At 34.8% G+C, this 25,046-nt stretch overlaps 1 protein-coding gene across 1 annotated transcript in view; it reads right to left on the reverse strand.

The window, feature by feature from the left end:
- The window catches only part of LOC114243533 (uncharacterized), a 157,759-nt gene that overhangs the window by 49,407 nt on the left and 83,306 nt on the right, over positions 1 to 25,046 (reverse strand). Inside the window, exons 2-3 of the mRNA XM_028175092.2 lie at positions 10,605 to 10,812; positions 6,109 to 6,245 (exon numbers count right to left, since the gene is read on the reverse strand). Of these exons, the coding sequence (XP_028030893.2) occupies positions 6,109 to 6,245; positions 10,605 to 10,674 (207 nt within the window). The 5' untranslated portion in view covers positions 10,675 to 10,812. The remainder of the gene's footprint in view (positions 1 to 6,108; positions 6,246 to 10,604; positions 10,813 to 25,046) is intronic.

Below are 25,046 nucleotides of genomic sequence, written 5' to 3' on the forward strand. Positions count from 1 at the left end.
ATCGTCTTTGGTGGTCTCATTTATTTGCATCAGTTCTGTAAAAATTGGATGACTTATGAGAAGATGATAATGTAAGACAGAAAATTCTTCGAATAATGATATCATTTGTGTCGTAACATTTAAATCTACTGTTCAAATGATTAATGTTTATTACTGAAATTATATTATAATGTATTTTTTTATTTATTAATTACTATCTGACCCGGCAGACTTCGTAGTGCTTCAATCGATAAATAAAAGACCTAAACTTTTGTATTAAATAAACATAAAACAAACAAAACGAATCCGTCCGACGGGGGACACATCAAAGGGAAATCAAAATTGTTAATTCCGATCATTTTCATATTTATCTACCCTTTAAACCTTCTCTGGACTTCCACAAATTATTCAAGAGCAAAATTAGCCAAATCGGTCCAGCCGTTCTCGAGCTTTAGTGAGACTAACGAACAGCAATTCTTTTTTATATATATAGATATGGGTGGACGAGCTCACAACCCACCTGGTGTTAAGTGGTTACTGGAGCCCATAGACATTTACAACGTAAATGCGCCACCTACCTTGAGATATAAGCTCTAAGGTCTCAGGTATAGTTACAACGGCTGCCCCACCCTTCAAACCGAAACGCATTACTGCTTCACGGCAGAAATAGGCAGGGTGGTGGTACCTACCCGTACGAACTCACAACTGGAAAACTTTATGTCATCTATTTACATTATGTTTTAGAGATTTTTGTATTTATTGTGTAGTACATGTATGTACATACCTTACAATTCTCTTAGTACATAATAATATATAGAGTAGGTATTGACTTAAATGAGATGTAATCATTGTCGTCCTAAAAATAATCAATGTATTTATTTCTTCTTCTCAGTCGTTCACTTCTGGCGGAGTGATCTTGGTTACGTAAGTCTTAATATTTGGTTGCGGCTTTTGAGATACTTCTCCATCTTTCTCTATATGTTTCGGTACGTGTACACTCAGTAAGGGAACACTTCGTAGATAACTTAACCAAGTCTGTCCACCTTGTGGATGATCGGCCGCGAGAGCGTTGACCGTCTACTCTTCCTTGAACCACTAAACGTTCCAATGAGCTTTCATTACGAATGATATGTCCAAACATATTAAGGATTCGCAATTTCAATTATTTATAACACGCATAAAAAGTCAACGATATAAATATTGTCATCCCTATCTTGTGTCTTTGAGAATCAAGTACCTTTTTACTCGCCATAATCGTGAAATTGCGCAGGTACATACGGACTCGTAAACAAAACAAATTGAGCTCAAGATTATAGCGTGAAATTGTTTTTCAAAATGGCCACAACTTCGTAAGAAAACACTAAAAGGAAAACAACAAAAGACACGATTTTGTTACGTATTGTTATTATAACAAACTGTTTATTTTTAACGTTTTTAGCGCAGTATATACCTATATATAAGTATATAGATTAGAAAAACGGAAAATAAAACATGCATAGATAATCACATTTGATTAAAAGATTTCAATATGTTATCGGCCATAAATCGACCTAAATCTGAAAACCATCCTTCGTCCAAAATAAACATTACAGAAATAATTCAAAAGTTGATCTCAGTGTAGTGATACTATACCTATATATATAAAAATGAATTGCTGTTCGTTAGTCTCGCTAAAACTCGAGAACGGCTGGACCGAATTGGCTAATTTTGGTCTTAAATTATTTGTGGAAGTAAAGATAAGGCTTAAAAGGTAGATAAATATGAAAATGCTCGGATTGAAATAAAAATTACAATTTTGATTTTCCTTTGATGTGTCCCTAGTCGGACGGAATCTTTTTGTTTGTTTTAAGTTTATTTTATACAAAAGTTTAGATCTTTTATTTATCGATTGAGGCGCTGCGAAGTCTGCCGTGTCAGCTAGTTTTCGAATAAATATCACATGGAAACTTCTATTTACAAATAATATATTATTTGCACACTTTTATTTTCGACGTTGCAGACCACAAGTAGCTCCCGCAATGCATCTTTTTTAAAATCTCAAATTATTTTTATCTTTTCAGAACATTAAAGCAATGTACACATAATAAACAGTTTATAATGTTAGATAAAACTTATCTTAATATTACGCATAGTTTAGATAAACGGTATAATCATTGTGATTGTTTCCGACGAAGCAGCTCTCAAAATTTAAATTAGGTACAGATTTAATGTAGTGAACAGTTCGTAGCTTTTTAGGAATAATGCAATGTACTATTAGATATGATGTGAGCATCATCGAGTGGTCAGTTTAGTTACGTATGTAGTCCTTGGGAAGAGAATAAATTAACTCTTAAAGCATTATTTAAATTTATCGCTTTTAATAAAACGACACAAAATTTACGCTATTTAAATATTTTAGCAACATATTTTTATTTATTTCATTTCAGTTTTTAAAACAACGTGACTGAATAATTCAATTCACTTGGTCTCTATTCACTTCGTATATCGCGGCGCAACCTACCTATGTTGAATTAAGTATAAACTATTCGTAATCTGATAGCGTTTACTCCGCTAATTCCATTTGTAAATAGAAGTACATTCACTTATCTAACTGCAATCTCAAATGAACTCATTCGACATTTATTTTGCATCTATTGTTGACACAGTTTATAACATATGTCAGTCAATGTTTTCGTTGTTTTTGTGATAGAATTTTCAAGGTTATAAACATATATATATACGGTTAAATTTCGGTTCTAAGCACATGAATCTAAGATTAAATCGATCTTGGAAATATTATAAATAAACAAAATAATTTATTAAACATCTAATTTCGCAATTTCAACTTTCATTTCGTTAGCAGAGAAACGTATTTTGTATAAAAGTATTGATGAATAAGTAGAGGTTAGTTGTTGCAGTATTCAAATTAGAATTTCGACTTGTACCCATTTAGTCGTCAGTGGTTATCGGATAGACATTATATCCGCCATCCAGTTTGAGACATAAGACTTAATTTAAGCTTTATAGTATAATGTCCGCTTCACGACAGATAGGTTTGTGATATTTACGATATCTCAATGGAATATGATTAAAATGAATGCATATTTAATTCGCGGCGTAGCCAACATTTTTGGGTGACGCCCACTGAGTTTCTCGCCAGATTTTCTCAGTGGGTCGCGATTCCGATCCGGTGGTAGATTCAGCGAAGTGCTTGTTAAGGCTGGTGCTAGCAAATTCGCTCAGGTTGAGCCCGTGAGCTCAGCTACCCGTCGGGGCGTAGCTGGAATAGCCTTTTAGACTACCAGCGAATAGGTACGGAAAAAAGACGATAATTAGACACATTTTATTGAGCTTTCAGAAAAGTAATACTTTAAACCGTCTGCAGGTTACATGCACTACATCCGTCTATACGAAATAGGAGCGGTTATTGTATGTATTTTGATTCCCAGAAGCGTGAAACGAGACTTGCTTTGCATCACATTACGAGTCTCGTACAGTACACGCTCTATTTTAACTTCATTCATTTGCAAAATAGACTAGTTTTCTTCGAAGTTGTTTCCAAATTTTAAATATGGTTTGTAGGAAAATACGCATAAGATTTAAATCGCTCATCAGGTATATATAAGTTCGTCATGATTGTTAAAAAATGTTACTCATAATCGTTTGGTAGAGTATAAGCCGTATTTTTTAGGTCAGAATATTTCAGACCTTTCACATTATGATGGAGTGTGCGCGGAATGATGATTTGAGACAACAATTCTTTGCAAAATATACAGATTTTCGATAAGCTGGAGGTGTAAATTACGTATTAGCCTTTCCGGAATCCGAAATGGCTAAGTCACTTTATAAAATAGTGTTGGTGGGCCTTCAGAGACGATAACAGTTTCCTTTATTTTTTATAATTATTTAGTTACTCTCTTTTGTTGCACAATGGAGTGACATATTCACTAGGTGAATAATCTCCTTAAATAAAAAAAATATAATAAAAACATTTCAGACCCGGCTTCCTCGAGCTAGTATTACTTGCCTACCATTCGTTTTCACTGATAACTTCACTGTATTTTTCTACTTACCTTCGTCTTCTCAGTGGTAAACAGGCTTGTCTTTTTCTCTTTTTTATCGTATCTTTGTTCAGATACGCGTCTAAGATATAAGTTTTTTTTTAAGGTGTAATAGTGTTATCAATATTTAATAACGTCATCGTAGTAACAGGTTGTAGTAGTAACTAGTAAGTAACATTAAACATAAAATGCATCACAAACATAGGTATTAATGTTGTTTGTTAACAGTTTACTAATATTAAAGTTGATAATGCAACATTGTAACAATTGTTTAGCAAACTATCGTGTGTCTAATCTTGTTCATCATTTTCATATTAGACTTCTACGAACAACCCCTGGCAATGGTTATTTCCATGAGTTTCTGTAACCACTTGCTATCAGATGGACGGTATGCTCGTCTGCCTAGAAGGGCAATAAAAATAGCTTAGGAGCTTCATGTTACGTTTTCAAAACGTTTGCACAGATTTAGAACTGTAGAACTTTGGATCGAATTGACATTAATGTTCAGACGCCTGAATATATTCTGTGGCTTTTTTTATCGCGCAAATTTAGCACTGCGTGACACGTTATCAAATCAAATCAAACCATTTTTTTTTATTTAACATAAATGAAAGTACATCCTTTTTGAACGTCAAAAAGAACTACCGCCAATTCACAAAAACTAGCCTCCGTGTTGAGAAGAACTGGCAAGAAACTCAGCCGGCAAGCCCTTTTTTTTTTTAAATTAGATTAAAAAAAATAATTAATATCATTTTTACAATAGGTATTATAACCATTATTTCAATATTGCAATATTGAATTATTTACAACAATTATTGCAATATTGAAATGCCCGGAGCGAGCACCTCATTCCCACTTTCCCGTTAAAATTTTACGCTCTGAAATTTATCCCAACTTTCTATTATTTTATTTCCAGCTTCGCTATAATTACCGAAAATGAAGATCTACCAATAATAGTGAAATTATAGTACTCTAAATTCATATTATCGAAGGTCGAATTTGCGAACACGCTAAATATGCGACCAATTGTACACGGCTCAGAATGTTAAGGACACACCACTTTAGTTTTAGTGCAAGCAATAAATTCGAATAAAGGCGCTGACAGGTGGCCCCGGCGCCCGACGAATTAATATAATTGTAGACCAGGCATCAAATTAATTGCTTTATAGCACTTTTTATACTTTTATACTAAGTCAATGAATGACATTTTCCGCTAAACGTAATTGGATGAATGAAGATTTGAAGAACGAAAATTGTTTAATGAGCTAGTCGATCAGCTGGTTTGTGCAACAAACTAGTGTATAGGCCTAGCAGCTTGCGTGGCAATTTTTAGAATTCTCTAGAAGGTAGAAGAACGCTATCGGGCACTATATCAAAATGGTGAAAGGCGTTAGTTAATTTTACAAGATGAAAAATTAATTGTCCAATTTCACTAAATGGGAACTATTAACTGTAAATGGAATAAACAAAAGGAAATAGAATTGTAACTAAATGGATCTCATTTTAAAAGTAATTTGATTTACATTAATCGAGCGATGAGAATACCTTCAGTAAGAGTATCAGGCTAACGGTTAATGTGTGATACGATTTTTTGTAGGTATGATAGACTATTAGAAGTATTAAATGAGAAATTTAATGAAAAAGATGGTCTACTTGGGTAGACCAATGTTTGATTTATTAAAGAAGTGAGTTAAGAGCCTACTTTGTGTTAGGTCTTAGCCAAAGTACTAAATTGAAACGTGATTGTCCATTTTGAGACATTAATCTAAAAAAAGTAAGATAAAAAACGACAATAGATTCAGAACAAGACCTAAATAAAATACATTTTTATTGATCAATAACAACTAACTACTTGTTTCGTTTACTATCCGAGACTAATGTGAGATCATTACTGTTAAATATCTAATAAGCAATGTCTAATAGGATCTATGTTTTTGTTTGCATCATTTTCCGTTTCCTGTATAATCTACAGACTGTCAATTCAAGAAAAAAGTAATGTTCACTCTGCTAAATGTGTATTAATAAAAAATAATTCAGTAACATCCAAAATACAGCAACCTCCTGTGACAAACAAATTATCAAAAATTACCTTGCAGGCGAAGAGCGCTTTCTGCCACGTGGCTTCAGTATCACTGAAGAAATAGCAGCTGTGTCCGAGCCGGATAAAAGAAGGCGGACACACGTACGACATCTTTGTGCTATTTCTCTGCGCCTCCACGCCTCGGCCTGTTCAACCAAACAAATGTTTATTTAGCAAGCACACTCTTAAAATATCGAGGTTGTGAGACGTATTTTTATTTTTACTGATGGTTGGACCTTTTTTTTTATTGCTTAGATGGATGGCTGGATGGTGGGCTGTGAGCTCGTCCAGCTAAGCAATCAAAAAAGAAAAGAAGTATACATTTAAGATCCGTGTCAACGAATATTGGTAGACCGCAATTACCTAATTTATACATTGGCATTGATAAGTAGACAACACCTGATGGACCCAGTAGTAAAATGATATCGAAAGCACAAGGCATTGAAAGACCAATTGTCACATTTGCCAGACTGCAATTAATTCAGCTATACTATAATGATTTTATATCTGAAGGCTTTAATTTGTTTGGGTATTAAGTCATAAATGACCGTGTTTCGGTACAGTTTCAAATACCAATTAAAATGGACTCCTCACCTTAATGCTTACATATTTTTATAATGTTTAACTCCCTCCTCGCAACGTTACTATATATCTGCCTGCCAATTTCTATCAAAAACGCATTCCACATATTCTTGATTATAATGGAGATTTGGACTTTAGTTTAAAATTTAAGTTTATTAGGAATTTAAGTTGAAGTTGTTCGCTTAACACCAGGCGGGATTATTATCAAGAACTGTAAACTAAAGCAAGCATCAAGGTCGCAAACTTCGAACGTCGAACACGATTCGCCACTTAAGTCACCACATTTGACAACGACTAAAGTAATTCGGTTGAAAAATCGCCTATTGTATTCTTATCGCGACGATCAGAGTCCGGCAGCCGATCCGATTATTAGCCAAAAACACGAGTGGGTGGTTGTTTATTAGTGTGTCGCGAAATCTGGGCTCTTAATAGATGACGCGATATTGTGTATGTTGTATTATAACTAGTCAGGTCATAAGTATTGTCACACAGTAAAAACTTTTCTTTTAGAATGCTGGCCACAAAAAAGTTTATTGATTTCGAATTTCGAATTGTTCATGAAAATAAAAATGTATACTTTTAGAATTTTACTCATTTTTAAATATGGAGTGGACGCTTAAAGAAGACCGTGTTGCAGTTATTGCGTTGCATCGTTGCGGTTACGCGCCAATTCAATTTTTTAACATACTGAAAAATTTGAATATAACCAAAAGATTCGTTTATCGTACCATCAAACGATACAATGAAGACTCTAGTGTAGATGACAGGTCAAGAAGTGGTCGCCCTCGGTCTGTTAGGACTCCAGCAGTGATAAAAGCTGTGAAGGCGCGAATTCAAAGAAATCCCAAACGCAAGCAGAAACTGTTGGCCCTTCAGATGGGGTTAAGCAGAACCACGGTGAAAAGGGCGTTAAATGAAGACTTAGGGCTTCGGGCATATCGAAGAAAAACAGGACATCGTTTGAATGCTCCTCTAATGGACCTGAGACTGAAGAGATGGCGCGCTTTGTTGAAGCGGTACGCGGGAAAAAAATATCGGGAAATTCTTTTTTCGGATGAAAAAATTTTTACCGTAGAAGAGAGCTACAACAAACAAAATGATAAGGTGTACGCACACAGTAGTGAAGAAGCGAGCAACCGTAATCCGCGTGTCCAACGAGGTCATTTTCCATCCTCGATCATGGTATGGTTGGGAGTTTCTTATTGGGGCTTAACAGAGGCACATTTTTGTGAGAAAGGTGTAAAAACGAATGCAGTTGTGTATCAAAATACAGTCCTGACGAACCTTGTGGAACCTGTTTCTCATACCATGTTCAATAACAGGCACTGGGTATTCCAACAAGATTCGGCGCCAGCTCATAGAGCGAAGAGGACACAAGACTGGCTGGTGGCGCGTGAAATCGACTTCATCCGGCACGAAGACTGGCCCTCCTCCAGTCCAGATTTGAATCCGTTAGATTACAAGATATGGCAACACTTGGAGGAAAAGGCGTGCTCAAAGCCTCATCCCAATTTGGAGTCACTCAAGACATCCTTGATTAAGGCAGCCGCCGATATTAACATGGACCTCGTTCGTGCTGCGATAGACGACTGGCCGCGCAGATTGAAGGCCTGTATTCAAAATCACGGAGGTCATTTTGAATAAACTTTAGTGTCATAAGAATCTATGTTTTGTTAAGTTCATTTTGGTATATGAATGGTTACATAATGAATAAACTTGTTTCAATTATTTTACATTAAACATGTGACAGAATTTATGACCTGACTAGGTAGTTGACAGTTTCTTTCAAGGAATTCTGTTCTCTCGTGGGTTCATACCACTAGTCCTACCAGCGTCTCGCTACCAGCGCTGAGGTTACTGGACTTGGGTGGGAGAAAATGGCACAGTATCTCCTAAATGTATATCTATCGTCTAACATTTCGCCACCTTGATGCTACACGAGGCAGGACATCGTCGCAGTCAAACCAAAATCTGCTATGTGCAAAAACTTTATTTTTAATTAACGAGTAAAACATTTATGTATAAAATTTTATATGAAGGTGAATTTTAAAGAACTATATCAAATGATAGCTATAGATAAATATTAAAGCTATAGACAAATAACAGTTTTTTTATACAGTAAATAGGGCTGTGAGCTATACGAAAAGGTCAAATAGTGAAAATCTCAAAAAGTGCACATAGCAGATTTTGGTTTGACAACGACAATATTCTAGTTGTCATCTTTTTGATTGTACCATGATCCTAATTTCTAAAAAGTTATTTATAGTTTTTGATCTAAGAGTTATGGTCTCTAAATCTATATTAGTTTGATTTTTCTAAAAGTTGACCGATTTTGTGTTTCCGTTGTCGAGTCACATATTACAGTCTAGACGTAATCGTTCTGTTTGAACATAATTTGGAATATTCATTTTATCTCATCGGACCGTAAACAAGTCTTTGTTCAAGGCTAAATGCCAATAACCGGACTGTCTGACATTTTTAAAAATCTAGACGTTAATAGAGACACAATCGTTTTAAATAGGCGCTTATAACTTATTTCTTTAACAAAAGCTCGTGAATATTTGCGAGACATTAAAATTTGTTTCATAATGGAGTTGTTTATTAGCTTTTTATATTGGTGGCTTGACGGGTTCACAGCTGACGTGGTGATGACTGATTACCGGGGCCCGTGAACATCATGGACGTGTGCGCTAACCTTCATGAGTCACGAGGTCAATTTTAAATCGTATTGTTTTGTGTAACGGTTGTCCCTTTATTTTGCAGTAATAATGCACAATACACACTTTATTGGATGCAACTGGTAGATGAAATAACGAGGAAATAGGTTCCGTTTTCGAATTCTTTAGAGATTTCGTGGTCACGGATGGCGACAAATTAGACTTTTCAATGTTTTACTAGCTACCGGCGATTTTTCTTTAATAAACATATAATGATATTGGGTATTCCAGAATAAATAAACAATAAAAGATTTAATTGCGTTTTCTGTTATGTGTATAATGCGAAAACAACATTTAAAGCCCTTAATTTAATAAAATTATTATATTTAACAAACTGAACTTTCTTTTTATTAAATGTCAAACTTCACTGAATGACATATAAGAAAAATCCTTTTTATAAAACTAAAGAGGTTTAGACTATGAAGGTTTTTCTTTACAAACATTTTAGAGATCATTTTATTTTACACTAAAGGAACTAAATAATATAATATGCCAATGCCTTGAGTACTCACAGTTAAATAGATAATAAAAAAACGCAAGATTAAACCGTAAAAGTACTTTTAATTGTGAAACGAAATATTTACTGATTCCAATAGCGCGGGGAAATTATCGATATTTCAATTTCAGCACATTGATAATCAGCCGCTATGATTTTCGATGATGCCTTGAAAATAGCTAACTTATTGTTCAAGCTCACGATATTTGTAACATCTGTGTTTGTCTAACCTCGAGTTATGAAGTTTTCACCTACACGGCCCTTAATGTTGAAATAATTTAAATAAACTAGAGGTCCCGCAGTAGTCGAAATTCGACTATAATTAATTGGAATTGTAAGTTTGTACACTATTATGATATATTATATTTCTATAATCACAAATTTCGCCAAGGCTACACTATAAAAAAATATTAATAAAGACAAACAATATTTAATCTATTCTCAATCTGACCACAGACGTCAAGAACAAAAGTTTGACAATAAATAGTATGCATGCGTGTGTGCGTCAAATACATGGTATGTAGTGCGTGTAATGTTTTTTTTATTGATTTAATGTATCTTTTATGCATTATTTTAAAAAAATATTAGCATTGTGCACTTCTTCTCTATATTCTCTATAAGTGTGGAAACAGCCTCCTCCGTCAGCGCAATTTTCGTATAAAGGGATACAAAGTTTTTGCTTCACGTATTAATATATAGATAATACTCACATTGAGACCAGAAGACAATCAGTAAGATGGCGGCTGTTGCAGCCAATCGTCTTCTCTCGGAATCTGCCATATTTCAACGTTCACTTGACCCTAAAAACTGACACCGACACTCAGCTGTTCGCACTCACAATTCATATTTTCACTCTATAACACTAATTCAGTAATCAAGACATTTTGTGTTGTAACTAAATGAACTCGACTGGAAAACCTGAAACAAAGAAAAAACGTGGGTTAGTGATTTAAAAAATTGCAAAAGAGAATAACACTTTTTCACCTTTAAATTTATATAAGAAAACTAGCTGACCCGGCAGACTTCGTAGTGCCTCAATCGATAAATAAAAGACCTAAACTTTTGTGTAAAAAAAACTTAAAACAAACAAAAGGAATCCGTCCGACAGGGGACACATCAGAGGAAAAACAAAATTATTATTTTTATTTAATTACGAGCATTTTAATATTTATCTACCTTTTAAACCTTCTCTGGACTTCCACAAATAATTCAAGACTAAAATTAGCCAAATCGGTCCAGCCGTTCTCGAGTTTTAGGGAGACTAACGAACAGCAATTCATTTTTATATATATATATTACGGCTTGTCTGTACTAATATACGATTTGAAGGATATGTTTTACAAATTAGTGATAAATATTAATGTGGATGTCAGCGTCTTTCCTATTCCTTACACAAATCAATCACACGTTCAATCAGTGGTAAAATCTTAAGTCCCACAATTAGTAGTGCACTTCGTGTGATTTAGGGCCAAGTGAGTCTTTCAGTTAGTTCACCATAATTATTTCAATCATATTCTGTTTAATAGTTCATAAATCGTTAACTTGATTACTATTGAAACTATTTCCTTCATTAATTTAAATTCTGCACGGGGTGATCTGCAATGGTCTAAATTATGGTTGCACTAAAACGATTTAACGATCTGGATCTAGATTAATCTTCATTACTAGACTTTCTGACCTAAATTCTGGTCTGAGTGCATTTTCATTATGTCTGTTTGCTTGTGATTGCGTGGACGTTTGAATGTTGTGTAAATTTTACTTGAACTTTTATACTGAAACTAGTTTAATTTTAAAGCTTGTGCGATCTTTGTTCTATAGAAAAGTAGAACTAGAAATAATAAATCGAGAAATCGACCGCAGTTCATTTTTTACGTTAGATGATGTCCGTCTTTTTTATGATTGAAGCAATACTGGTGGCACGGAGGCCTTTCCATTTTCACCAGGACAGGTGGGCGAACATCAAAGGCTCAGCCAGGAGGGGTGGGATTTGCTAACAGCTGCCCGAGCGCCCCCGAAGAAGACCTAACAACTCAAGAGCAGCTGCTTCGCCAATGAATCTGCTACCGGATCGTAATCACGACCCGCTGAGATGATCCGGCGAGAAACTCAGTGAGCTGATGCATGGGTTAGATTAGGTTAACTGCACGTCAAACTCTTTGCTGAGTTCGATGAGTACGCCAAGCCTGCTCACTGGCGTTAGAGCTGAAGGCGTCTAATGCAAGAGTTATTCGATCTGATGGATCCGTAAGGACGTGTCTAGGGCACGACGGTGACTTGCTCCTGCGTGACCGATGGTTGTCTGGAAGAGATCGCTTTTAACGTTAAAATCTCCTGTTTTACTTTTCTATTGAATGGATTAGAATTTGTGTTTTTTTTTATATTGGTGTACTAAAGTACTGTAATAAAGCATAAAATACTCTACTTCACATTTATTATCTAAAAAGGTGTCGTAAGATCGTGGGAGGCAGCCAGCCATGCGATAAAATTTCTAACATCTGATATTAAAATAAAAAAATAAACAAGGAACTTACATCGTTCCGGTATTAATTACTGAGCTAACAAGTGCATTTTAAGCCCTAATGATCCTTCTCTTCGTGTAATATAATACTGGAAACCACAGAGTAACTCGTGCGTAGAGTTTCATGATGGACGCTTCTAGATGATTCTTAAATGTTTTTGTTTTATTTTACTATGTGAATATTATTAATGCTGTTAAAAATAGAATTCTCTTGAGAATGTTGTGCTCGGGAGAGTGATTGTTACGTCTGCTTTATTTCATTTGTGTATCGGGTTTGATTTTATGAACACATGTAAGGAGGCATATTTGATTATGTTTCATTGAAATGTAATCGGAACATAACGTCGTTTAATTTCTTTTAATAAATTTTGTTGTTATTAACTTATGGAGCGATTTTTTTATTTTTTGCTTAGATGGGTTGACGAGCTCATAGCCCACTTGATGTTAAGTGGTTACTGGAGCCCATAGACATCTGCAACGTAAATGCGCCACCCACCTTGAGATATAAGTTCTAAGGTCTCAGTATAGTTACAACGGCTGCCTCACCCTTCAAACCGAAACGCATTACTGCTTCACGGTAGAAATAGACAGGGTGGTGGTACCTACCCGTGCGGACTCATAAGATGTCCTACCATCAGTAAAAAGCGATTGCCTCGAATAGAAAAAATATTCTCACTGGATCTTCTAAGTGAGTCGCGATTCTGATCTGGTGGTAGAATCAGCGAAGAACTAACTGCTCTTGCTAGGGGAAGTGTTAGTCAAAGTCTCTCAAGTTGAGTCTCGTAGCTCACCTACAAACCGCACTTTGTTGGATTAGCTCAATATTGTTATTATCAACTTGAACTAGGTAGGGAAAAACAAATCGTGTCTAAAAATTAGTAATACCAAATATACAATTGAGACTTAACAATAAAGACTATATTTAACGGACTATCTCCCTTTTTAGTGTTTTAATTGAGTTGTAGTTTTAAATTTATCGATATTTCAGCACTGTCACAAAAGCCCGTTACAAATACTTTTCATAATAAAGCCTTAATTGCATTGTAAAACTGTTGCTCCACCCTTCAAATGCACGGCTGTTTCGCGGCTGAAATATATAGTATGTTTCACAACATACCAATTTTGATGTAATGCCACCATCAATAATTTCACAAAACTATAATTTTTTTTTTCTAGTATACGTTTCTATGATATACAAGCATTTTTAGGATCGAAAGATTGTGTTTGACCCGGATGGCGTTATCGTCATCTAAGTAGTTAGTGAAAAAAGGTCAAGTACACACGTATTCGCCTAAAACATTATCACCTACCAGACGAGTCATCGTGGCCTAAAAGATAAGACGTCCGGTGCATTCGTGTTGAAGCGATGCACCGGTGTACGAATCCCGCAGGCGGGTACCAATTTTTCTAATGAAATACGTACTCAACAAATGTTCACGATTGACTTCCACGGTGAAGGAATAACATCGTTTAATAAAAGTGAAACCCGCAAAATTATAATTTGCGTAATTACTGGTGGTAGGACTTGTTGTGAGTCCGCGCGAGTAGGTACCACCGCCCTGCCTATTTCTGCCGTGAAGCAGTAATGCGTTTCGGTTTGAAGGGTGGGGCAGCCGTTGTAACTATACTGAGATCTTAGAACTTATATCTCAAGGTGGGTGGCGCATTTACGTTGTAGATGTCTATGGGCTTCAGTAACTTAACACCAGGTGGGCTGTGAGCTCGTCCATACATTTAAGCTATAAAAAAATAAAAAAAGCACAGGTATGAAGAGTAATGACCGGTGAGCATCGCCATCTTGATTATTTCTGAGGGGGAGAAGTAACGCACTCTGAAATGAAGGGTAGAACCTCAAGCTACCTTTGATTTTTATTACGCGATGCTATTTAGCCACGCTGATCGTTTATGAGCACCCTTTTAGTATAAGTACTTTGTTAGCAAAATTCTCGAAAACGGTTCTTGAATCCGGCATTTAAAGTAAACAAACCGCAAACACTTTCGCTTTTGGTTACAGTTCTATGAAGTTGCAATACAAACGAGCGCTGTGTTCCGTCCATTATCGTGCATTATCTACAAAGGTATGTATGTACGTCTCAACAACAACCGCGGCTTCGGTGCAGTGTTCTCGAGTGGAGCTCTTGTGCGTAACCAGCAGGGTTGACACTACGAACACGAAGTTGTTTAATGTTATTTAACTCTCTCTATATTTCTGAGCGAAATTGACTGCTCAGGATTTGTTACGTTTCAAATTTTTGTACTTGGGCCCGAAATACTAACAACAAATTTTCGAGAATTTTTTTATACAATTACTGTATTTTACCCTCTATACAATTACTGTATAACAATGATTTTTCAAATTATGATGCGGTTTCTAATTGTTTCAATAAGTTTAGAGCACTGTTACTGTGTGTCCACTGTCTCAAAATTAGTATAGGCTACTAATTTTATATATTAGTATTTTTTTTATTATTTCATATTTGCCTACTAATTTGATTATCTTCACGTTTACAAGGTAGACGATGCTAAAATCGTTGAAATATAAAATATTATATAATACATCCATATTTTTCATTCTTTGTATTTTTACTTTTTTTGCTGTAAATTTCTTGTTTCTCGAAATCTAAATAAAGTTTAAAGTGTAATAAAAAATTGTGTATTAAAAAAAAAGGTAATATAAATTTTTTTTAGTGCAACCCTATTCTCAAGTATGGCGGTTGCGACGTATGAGAGTGCATCACTATTCTGGTTCGGTTTAACGATGTGATTAAGAGCTGCACCACGCTTTCGACAGTTTTATTTACGTAGATACAATATTCAAGTGTGACGTGTATCAGAAAATAAAACGATACTTTTTTTTTAATGCTTAGAGAGATGGTCAAGCTGACGACCCATCTGGTGTTAAATGGTTAGCGGAGCCCATAGACATCTACAACGGAAACGCTGCCACACACCTCGAGACATGTCTTCTGAATATCATGTCCTACAGCTGATCTAGATTAGATAGTAGTGTAGTAGTCTATATATATAAAAATGAATTGCTGTTCGTTAGTCTCGCTAAAACTCGAGAACGGCCGGACCGATTTGGCTAATTTTGGTCTTGAATTATTTGTGGAAATCCAGAGAAGGTTTAAAAGGTAGCTAATTATGAAAATGCTTGGAATTAAATAAAAATAACAATTAAAAACAAAATTGATGGGGGAACACATCGGACGGTCGGACGGATTTCTTTTGTTTGTTTTAAGTTTATTTTATACAAAAGTTAGGCCTTTTATTTATCGATTGAGGCACTAACGAAGTCTGTCGGTTCAGCTAGTCGGAAATGTATTTGAATATATTGTTTTTTTTACACGTGTTTTTACAAATAAAATTCTAAAAAATAAAAATTCGTTCCGGTAATTATACGGCTTCTAGATCGTGAATATAGTTCACGTAAAGAAATATGTTTGCACATTCATAAAACTATTAATTCATTTGTTACTGACTTCAGTCCAATCAAAACGAAATTGGAAATTTCTTATTACACTGGATTACGAGTTTATAACACTATAGATAGCTACAGTTCAATTAATTGACCATAATCCATTTTAACATTTTGAAGTCGTCGTAGCCTAAAGGATAAGACCTCCGGTGCATTCGAACCGAGCGATGCATCGATGTTCGAATCCCGCAGGAATATGTTCTCGATTGACTTCCACGATGAAGGAGTAACATCGTGTAATAAAAATCAAACCCGCAATATTATAATTAGTGTAATTACTGGTGGAAAAAGAAAACTTGTATGATTATTTTAAACAGTAAGAAAAACTGAAGATACTTTCTATATTAATTAAAATAAAATTCTGCAGCTTAATAAAATGATTTCTTAATAAACAAACTGTAATTATTTCAATTATTTTATTTTATAAGTCGGCGTTTAGAATAATCTTCAGTTTTCATGGTGAAGTATATTGTGGGAAATTTTACATAGAATATGGTATTGTGTTGTTGACAGATCGCAAAAACTTCAAAAGCCAATGAATATTACACGCTTCAGAATTGTATAGATTGAGTATTGATACATAAGTACATAATATGCGTGAAGTAAATAATGAATAGAGCATTAGCAATAGTTATTCAAGATTTTTTTCATTGAGAAAATGATAATCAAGGACCTCTTGTGAGTTCGCACGGGTAGGTACCACCATCCCGCCTATTTCTGCCGTGAAGCAGTAATGCGTTTCGGTTTGAAGGGTGGGGTAGCCGTTGTAACTATACTGAGACCTTAGAACTTATATCTCAAGGTGGGTGGCGCATTTACATTGTAGATGTCTATGGGCTCCAGCAACCACTTAACACCAGGTGGGCTGTGAGCTCGTCCAACCATGTAAGCAATAAAAAAAAAATTAAAAAAATCAAAATCTGATCATTTGGCCAGAAATTTTATTGATAAAAAAAACCCGACTATGAATATGGCATAAAATTTTACGTTGGCGTAATACTATTCGTAATCCTATTACGAACAGATTTAGCATCTGTCTTCTCACCTTGATAAAACGGTTTTCAAATAAACACAATACGTAATATTTCGATTTGAACGTATGTACGTACGTATCCTATCTTAGACGCGCCGATATTTACGTGCTGTTGACGTAATATCATTGGATTATCAAATATGTAGATCACGTTTTCGACAATCCTTATTTTCCGTGATTGATATATATATATGTAAAGAAAAACCTTTATTATGTAAAACCTTTAAACCTCTTTAGTCTTAAATATTTTTTTTCTTAGACAGATTCACTGACCTGTTTGTAATTGAGAAAAAAGAGTTCAGTTTTACATAATTCAATAACACTGTTTAAAATAATAATTTAAAAAGGAGATTAAAGGCTTTAAATGTTGTTTACTTAAAAAAAACACAATTAACGTAAAAAGTAATTAAAAGTAACGTAAGTAAAAAACAATTTAAGTGTATATACATTTTATTTTATTTCTCGTTTTTGTTATGATTGAGAGATTACTGGTGGTTTCCAGTTTTACCAGGACAGGTGGGATAATATTAATATTTTATTTCAGTGATCATCTATTTGTGTAATCATTTTTCTGAAGCTTAGTACAAAGTTCATTGACGAAGCTTATTTAAAGATAGTCACGTTATCTCGTTGAAAAATTTTGAATACCTGTTGACTGCATTTCCGTTAAATAAATTAATATTAATGAGGTTCATTAATTGAGATGCTGTAGCGTTGACTGATGATCTTGTTAATTTTGATGTCGTTATAGAGTAAATAATATTCGAGAAATGCTTAGGCAGATAATTATAAATTTCATAATCAAGCATTTTTATATAAAGCATAGCATTCATTTTTATATAAGCAATAGATATTTCATAATCAAGCATTTAGATATAAAATTCGAGATAGCGGCTTAAGCGCGATAGTCTTTCTGATCGATTGATCAGCTATAGTTGGCTGACGCTTGCCAACCATGAGAATTACGTATAAAGGCTACCAGGAATGGTATAATGGTGGAATAGAAGTCGTCGTGGCCTAACGGATAAGACGTCCGATGCATTCCTGTTGAAGCGATACACCGGTGTTCGAATCTCAGGCGGGTACCAATTTTTCTAATGAAATACGTACTCAACAAATGTTCACGATTGACTTCCACGGTGAAGGAATAACATCGTGTAATTAAAAATAAAACCCGCAAAATTATAATTTGCGTAATTACTGGTGGTAGGACTCTTGTGAGTCCGCGCGGGTGGTACCACCGCCCTGCCTATTTCTGCCGTGAAGCAGTAATGCGTTTCAGTTTGAAGGGTGGGGCAGCCGTTGTAACTATACTGAGACCTTAGAACTTATATCTCAAGGTGGGTGGCGCATTTACGTTGTGGATGTCTATGAGCTCCAGTAACCACTTAACAGCAGGTAGGCTGAGAGCCCGTCCACCCATCGAAGCAATAAAATAAATTAATTCAAAATCATAAAAGTACACAAATAAAGGAGTCAGCGTATTCTGTTCTTATCGATTTCAGTCTAGGCGTGGCATGGTTGGGTTAAGGGTTTTCACTGCTACTTGTCATATAGACCTCCCCACTCGCCCCACAGTCCCAAAACGTGATCCGATTGTTCAGTTTCTCGGTTCAAGACCGACCAACCTCAAACGCACTATTGCCAGTCTACAGCATGATTAAAAATACATTTACAGTTTAAAATGGTAGTAAGTACATTTATACGTCTCTTTAAATGTGTTGCCATTTGAATACTTTTCAGTTTTCGTGGAAGACGGCTAAAAATGTTAAAGTTCATTAAATTTATTAATTAACGATTATTAATTTTACATAATGAAAAAGTTCTCAACAATCGTTCTGTATAAAACGACGGATGCTGTTCATAAACAATGTATAAGGACATATGTGGAAAGAAAAATACCAATTAACTTTATTTACATAATTATTATTTTCAAATTTATTTGTGAAATTGGCACACATCAGGGGTCCTACAAATATGTATATTTTCCTTTTACGAATGAAAGTTACGTTCATGTTCTCTCTTTAAAAAATAAGTCACCTTTGTTTTTTTGTTTTCCACCTGTCAATACACGTGTTACCAACAATTAACTGGTTGTCAGTCGCTTAATATCGTACGCGAACTTTCCGCACAAGCTTTCACATTCCAACTAAAGACACCTCATTACGTTTTCTTATGCATAGTCTTCACACAAAGGAATTGAGGTTCGGTTTCTAGTGTTCATTACTCTGTGGTTAGAACCGAAATTATACGGAACAGTCCGGGTATTTTTGGATTGACTTGTGACGAATATTTTACGGTTAGGTTCGGGCAGTTGTTGAAACATATTCGTTTGTTGTCGATCCATAATAAATTATCGTGTAATTTTGTGTAATTGATGATTACACCATGTCGTTCTACAAGTTCGTCAATCGTTTTACGTAAGATATTTCCGTGAAATAGAATATTTTACGAATTGAAATATGAAATTTAATATATCATTACCCTTTATTATTACTTTCAGAGGTTGCGCTCTAATTTGAACTAGAGGTCCCGCAGTAGTCGAAATTCGACTACAATTAATTGAAGTTGTAAGTTTGTACACTTTTATGATTGTATTTTATACTTCTATAATCACAAATTTCGCCAAGACTAATATTAACAAAGACGAACAATATTTTTAATCTATTCTCAAGACAACAGACGTCACGAACAAAAGTTTGACAATAAATAGTATGTATGCGTGTATGCGTCAAATACATGGTATATAGTGTGTGTAATGTTTTCTTTATTGATTTACTGTATCTTTTATGCATATTTTAAAAAATATATTAGCATTGTGCACTTCTTCTCTATATTCTCTATAAGTGTGGAAAATTACATACTCCTCCATCCGTGCAATTTTCGTAAAAAGGGATACAAAGTTTTTGCTTCACGTATTAATATATAGATACTCCGTTTTATTCTGCGCCACGCAGAATAATTTTTCGCCTCTGTAAAGTTAAAAATTAAGGTTCTCAGTCAATTGTGGATTAAATATGTCACTAGTTAAACAAGTTAGTGCGATGTCTTCATCATAATAACGCCATGCAATATTATCTACCTTCTGATGATAATCAAATGAGCTTTAAGACACGAAAGTTATTTTAATTTAATATTATTCTTTACAAATAAAATTAAAGTTAAAAGTTATTTTACGTCGTTAGCATGTATTTTTATGTGTTCACTATCTATTTATGTGTATAATGAAACGTACATAAGCAGGTATGTCATTCTCTGGTACTCATAAAACATAACTCATAACACTATTTCTGCCGTGAAGCAGTAATGCGTTTCGGTTTGAAGGGTTGTAACTATACTGAGACCTTAGAACTTATATCTCAAGGTGGGTGGCGGCATTTACATTGTAGATGTCTACGGGCTCCGGTAACCACTTAACATCAGGACCGTGAGCATCTATATAAGCAAAAAAAAACATAGCACAGGGAATCCTAATTTGGGGTCGCATGACCGTGCGGGATTTGTTCCTATTTATATTATTTTTTTCTTAGTTTACCGGTGTTTTATGTTAATTGACTTTTCCTAGTTGCAAGAGTAAGCTCACGGCGCACCTGACATTCAATCGTTCCCGAAGTCTACAAACGTTACAAAGTAAATGCCGCCACCCACCTTGAAACATAACGTTCTGAGAAATCCAGTACAGATTAAAAAACAACTTTTAAATAAAAACAATATTGCGTTTGAAACGTTATATTACTCATTACTGACCCAGTGAAGTTAATGATAGCTTTTTTGATGTGTCGCGACATATTGAACTCGATCATTCTGTAATTGAATTTCGTAGAAGTATTATATACGGGTCGGTCCATTTTTTATATTTACTACCGATAAATTTTCTGGTCGTATTTTTTAAGTGAGTTCTTCTTGAAATACAGTGTAAAAGTCAAATTAGAACTGGTTAACTGTCCCTTGATATGTTTTAGGATGTTGACTTAATGATTGGAATCTCTTTGAATGTTTGAATTTGTGTTATATTTTTTTATTGCTTAGATGGGTGGACGAGTTCACAGCCCACCTGGTGTTAAGTGGTTACTGGAACCCATATACATCTACAGCGTAAATGCGCCACCCACCTTGAGATATAAGTTTTAAGGTCTCAGTATAGTTACAACGGCTGCCCCACCCTTCAAACCGAAACGCATTACTGCTTCACGACAAAAATAGGCAGGGTGGAGGTACCTACCCTTGCGGACTCACAGGAGGTCCTACCACCAGTAATTACGCAAATTATAATTTTGCGGGTTTGATTTTTATTACACGATGTTATTATTCCTTCACCGTGGAAGTCAATTGTGAACATTTGTTGAATACGGATTTCATTAGAAAAATTGGTACCCGCCTGGGATTCGAACATCGGTGCATCGCTCAACACGAATGCACCGGACGTCTTATCCTTTAGGCCACGACGACTTCATATGGAGTGTATTGTATCCAGTATAATTACGCAATACAAAAAAATGTGTGTGTAACGAACAATTCGAGCGCACAACAAATAAAGCCATTAATATTCGGTTTTATATCGTAAATAATTAAGATTGAAAAGGAGCAGTCGTTTTTACTGTTACCAAGAAACGTTTGAACACGTGTGCTGATAATCATCAAACAAAAATTCAACATTAAAATTAAAATAGCGCTGACGACAGCAACGTTACGCTTGTTCTAATTTCGCGCACGGCCCTTCCTATAATAACTAACTATAAATAAATTCAGCTAATATAATGAAAACAAATAAAATAAATGATTTATAGGGAATTGCTAATGTTGCCGGTTTCTTGTTTATTTTCCTCGGATATCTCATAAAATACAATGGCGAACGTTTTATTTCGTTAACGTTTCGCGAGCATTATGTTATCCCTTTTTCTTCGACCTCCCACGCGGTTCATGGAAAAATATGCCTTCTCTAATCAGTAGTACTAGAAGAAATAGTTTTATTATTTTACTAGCCGTACTCGCCCGCTTCGCTGGGCATTTAAAATTAACATTATTATTTATTGTTATTATTATTAGGGAGTCCAACACTCATATAAATATTAGCCTAACCATTAAGTACATGTATTTTCTAAATGGATACCAAGTTTCAAGTCAATCGGATGCATGGTTCAGTAGTTTTAACGGAACATCCGTAAAAACCACTGTAGATTTATATATTAGTATAGATGTATTTTATGTACATATCAGGAAAAAAGTATTACTATGTACATATCAGGAAAAAAGTATTCTACTCATCAGTGGAAGGAATAATTTGTAATCAGATGTATTGATAGATAATTGACAGAATATTGGTAAGCATTTCTTATGTATTTTATTTCATAATCGATACAGAATATACCTAAAAGTAACGCGACATCTGCTAATAATTACAATAGAGCTACGAATTAACTAAAGAAAAATGTTATTGATTTTAACTGAAAATAAAATTATAGTGAACACGAAATACGTAAAAAGTAATTATCAAAGAAATATTTGCTAGTATCGTAGTGCCGATGTTTGTTGAAATTCAAGGAGTAGAAATCGTTAACTACAACTTTATGTTTTTGTTTTTTAACAACAGGCATTGTTAAAAAATCATAGGTGGTTCTTATTTATGAATTAAATGTTTTAATAATTTTGCAAATTTTATAAGTATTACTCTACTAACAACATACGGACTTATAATGGTCTGAATTAGGTGATTTTTATTTTATTTATTTTATTTGATCTTCGAGAGCATCGAGAGCATATACATTCGCTTTATAGTTGACTATGGTTTTCTTAATACAACAATCATTAACAATGTCGATGCTGGCTTAGCTTAATAAATTATTAATGCTATTCGGTAATATTGAAATGAAACACTATTTACTTTTTGGCTATGAGAACCTAACGCCCCGTTTGCTTATACAGATTCAATCAACAAGGATATTTGGTTCGAAATGCGACCCCAAGTAATAACATCCGCCCTCTTTAGGAAATACATTTTTTATTGCTTAGATAGGTGAACGAGCACACCGCTCATCTGGTGTTGAGTGGTTACTGTTGCTCTTAAACATCGACAACGTAAATGCCGCCACCCAATTAGAAACATTACTGGCTCATTACTGGTGGTAGGACCTCTTGTGAGTCCGCGCGGGTAGGTACCACTACCGTGCCTATTTCTGCCCTGAAGCAGTAATGCGTTTCGGTTTGAAGGGTGGGGCAGCCGTTGTAACTATACTGAGACCTTAGAACTTATATCTCAAGGTGGGTGGCGCATTTACGTTGTAGATGTCTATGGGCTCCAGTAAGCACTTAACACCAGGTGGGCTGTATGCTCGTCCACCCATCTAGTAATAAAAAAAAAAGACAGTTCTAAATCTCAGTTCTTTTTTTAGTACCAACAGTAATATAAATTCTTTTTGTTTATGAAATTCATGGTTTAATTTCGTTTTAATTTCTGAATGTGGCTGCAGCTTAAGCTATGGTACAAAAATTGACAATGAAAATTTATGACGACATTCTATCATGCAGGTCATCGGTAGAGCTTTTCAAAAGTCACCTGTTTCCCTTGGTAGCAGGGTTCATTTTTAGTTATTGCGTGAGTAGGTCAGGAGCGTCAACGATAAATTTCAGTTCATTAATTAAACGCCATGATATATTACGGGCGGGTGCGAACGATAATGTAGGGCGTCCAGCCGTGACTTGCAGTGCGGACAAGTTCTTATTAAAGAAGGGTAACATTTTTATTTATTTTATTTTCCTATTATAATTGAGATTAATCAAATAAAGTAAGATTAACGTTTTGCCAAATAAATACTATGCATTTTGTGAATGTCACAAGTACACAGTGTGAAGTGAGTGGATAAGTTCGATAGTCCTCCATAGCATGCGATTTTATAAGGAGTTCATAATTTGTTAAGATTGAGCTATACCTAAATTTAAATAAATAAAGTAGTAAAACCTATATGTTGTCTATAATTACTAAAAACAATATTAATTAAATTAAATACTGAATCAATTGATTCCATATTGATTGTGACCGACCTTATTTACAAAAACGAAAGTTATTAAATCAAGATTTTAACTCAGCACAACTGCAGGATATTCGAAGTATATGTGTTATTATTGCGAATGTCCACAAACCTGAAATAAAGTTCAACTCTTGTATTGAACTTTGTCGTAGCGTTAATTACTGTTAAGTTGTACATTTCGTAAGATTTATACGGCTTGTCTTTCAAATTAAGCTTTAAATTTATCCGTACAAGCATACTCCAGTTTCACGTATAATTATTTAATTCGATCGTTTTGTGAATTAAGAATTAATTATTTAACAATTCGGTGGTGAAAGCAGATTTGCTGTCTTGAAAGGTTGGTTATTTTTATACATTATGGAAGTAATACAGAATTTTATTTTGTAACGAATGGTACAGCCCCTATAGTATGATCAGTATAAGAAGATCTTATCTTGTACGTTATGGATGGGTACGAGAATGTATAAATATTGATTTTGTTTAACTGTCTGTATGCTATCAACGTAATATTTTTTCTTGAAATGTGTTCTCGAGTGCTTCATTTTGTTGGCTCATTGAAATGATAATATAAATGGCGCGTATAAACATCTCGCCTAATTTAAATACAGTGTTTGATATTTTATTGCCCTTGTAGGCAAACGAGCATACGGCCCACCTCATGATAAGTGAGTACCGTAGCCCATTAATGTCAGCAATACCAAGCCGCTGTCTACAAAGCTGCAAACAAATTTAAATGCCGATGTCTTGCATTAACTAATCCTAAAACTCGGAACGTGGATGCCTCACTTGTAAAGAAACTGTCAGCCTGCTCGATTTATGTGAAATTGTTGTTTTTGAGGTGATATTGGCTTTAATATAGTTAGTTTTTACTACCAATCACAAATGAGAACGGTTCGCAGCGCTTAGCCATCTCTCTCCCAATCATTAAGACGTTGACCATGTTTAAAGACTATAAGACGTTTTATTTCCTACCTATGCTGATAGCCTTGAGAGGCTATATCAGCTTCGCCCTAACGCGTAGGTGAGCTCACGGTGCTCAAACCGGAGTGATGCTAACACTGGCCCTAGCAAGAGCAGTGCTTCACAGAATCTACCGCC

Source organism: Bombyx mandarina, chromosome 22 (genome assembly GCF_030267445.1).
Source record: "Bombyx mandarina strain Sakado chromosome 22, ASM3026744v2".
In the NCBI taxonomy this organism is placed as follows: Eukaryota; Metazoa; Arthropoda; class Insecta; order Lepidoptera; family Bombycidae; genus Bombyx; species Bombyx mandarina.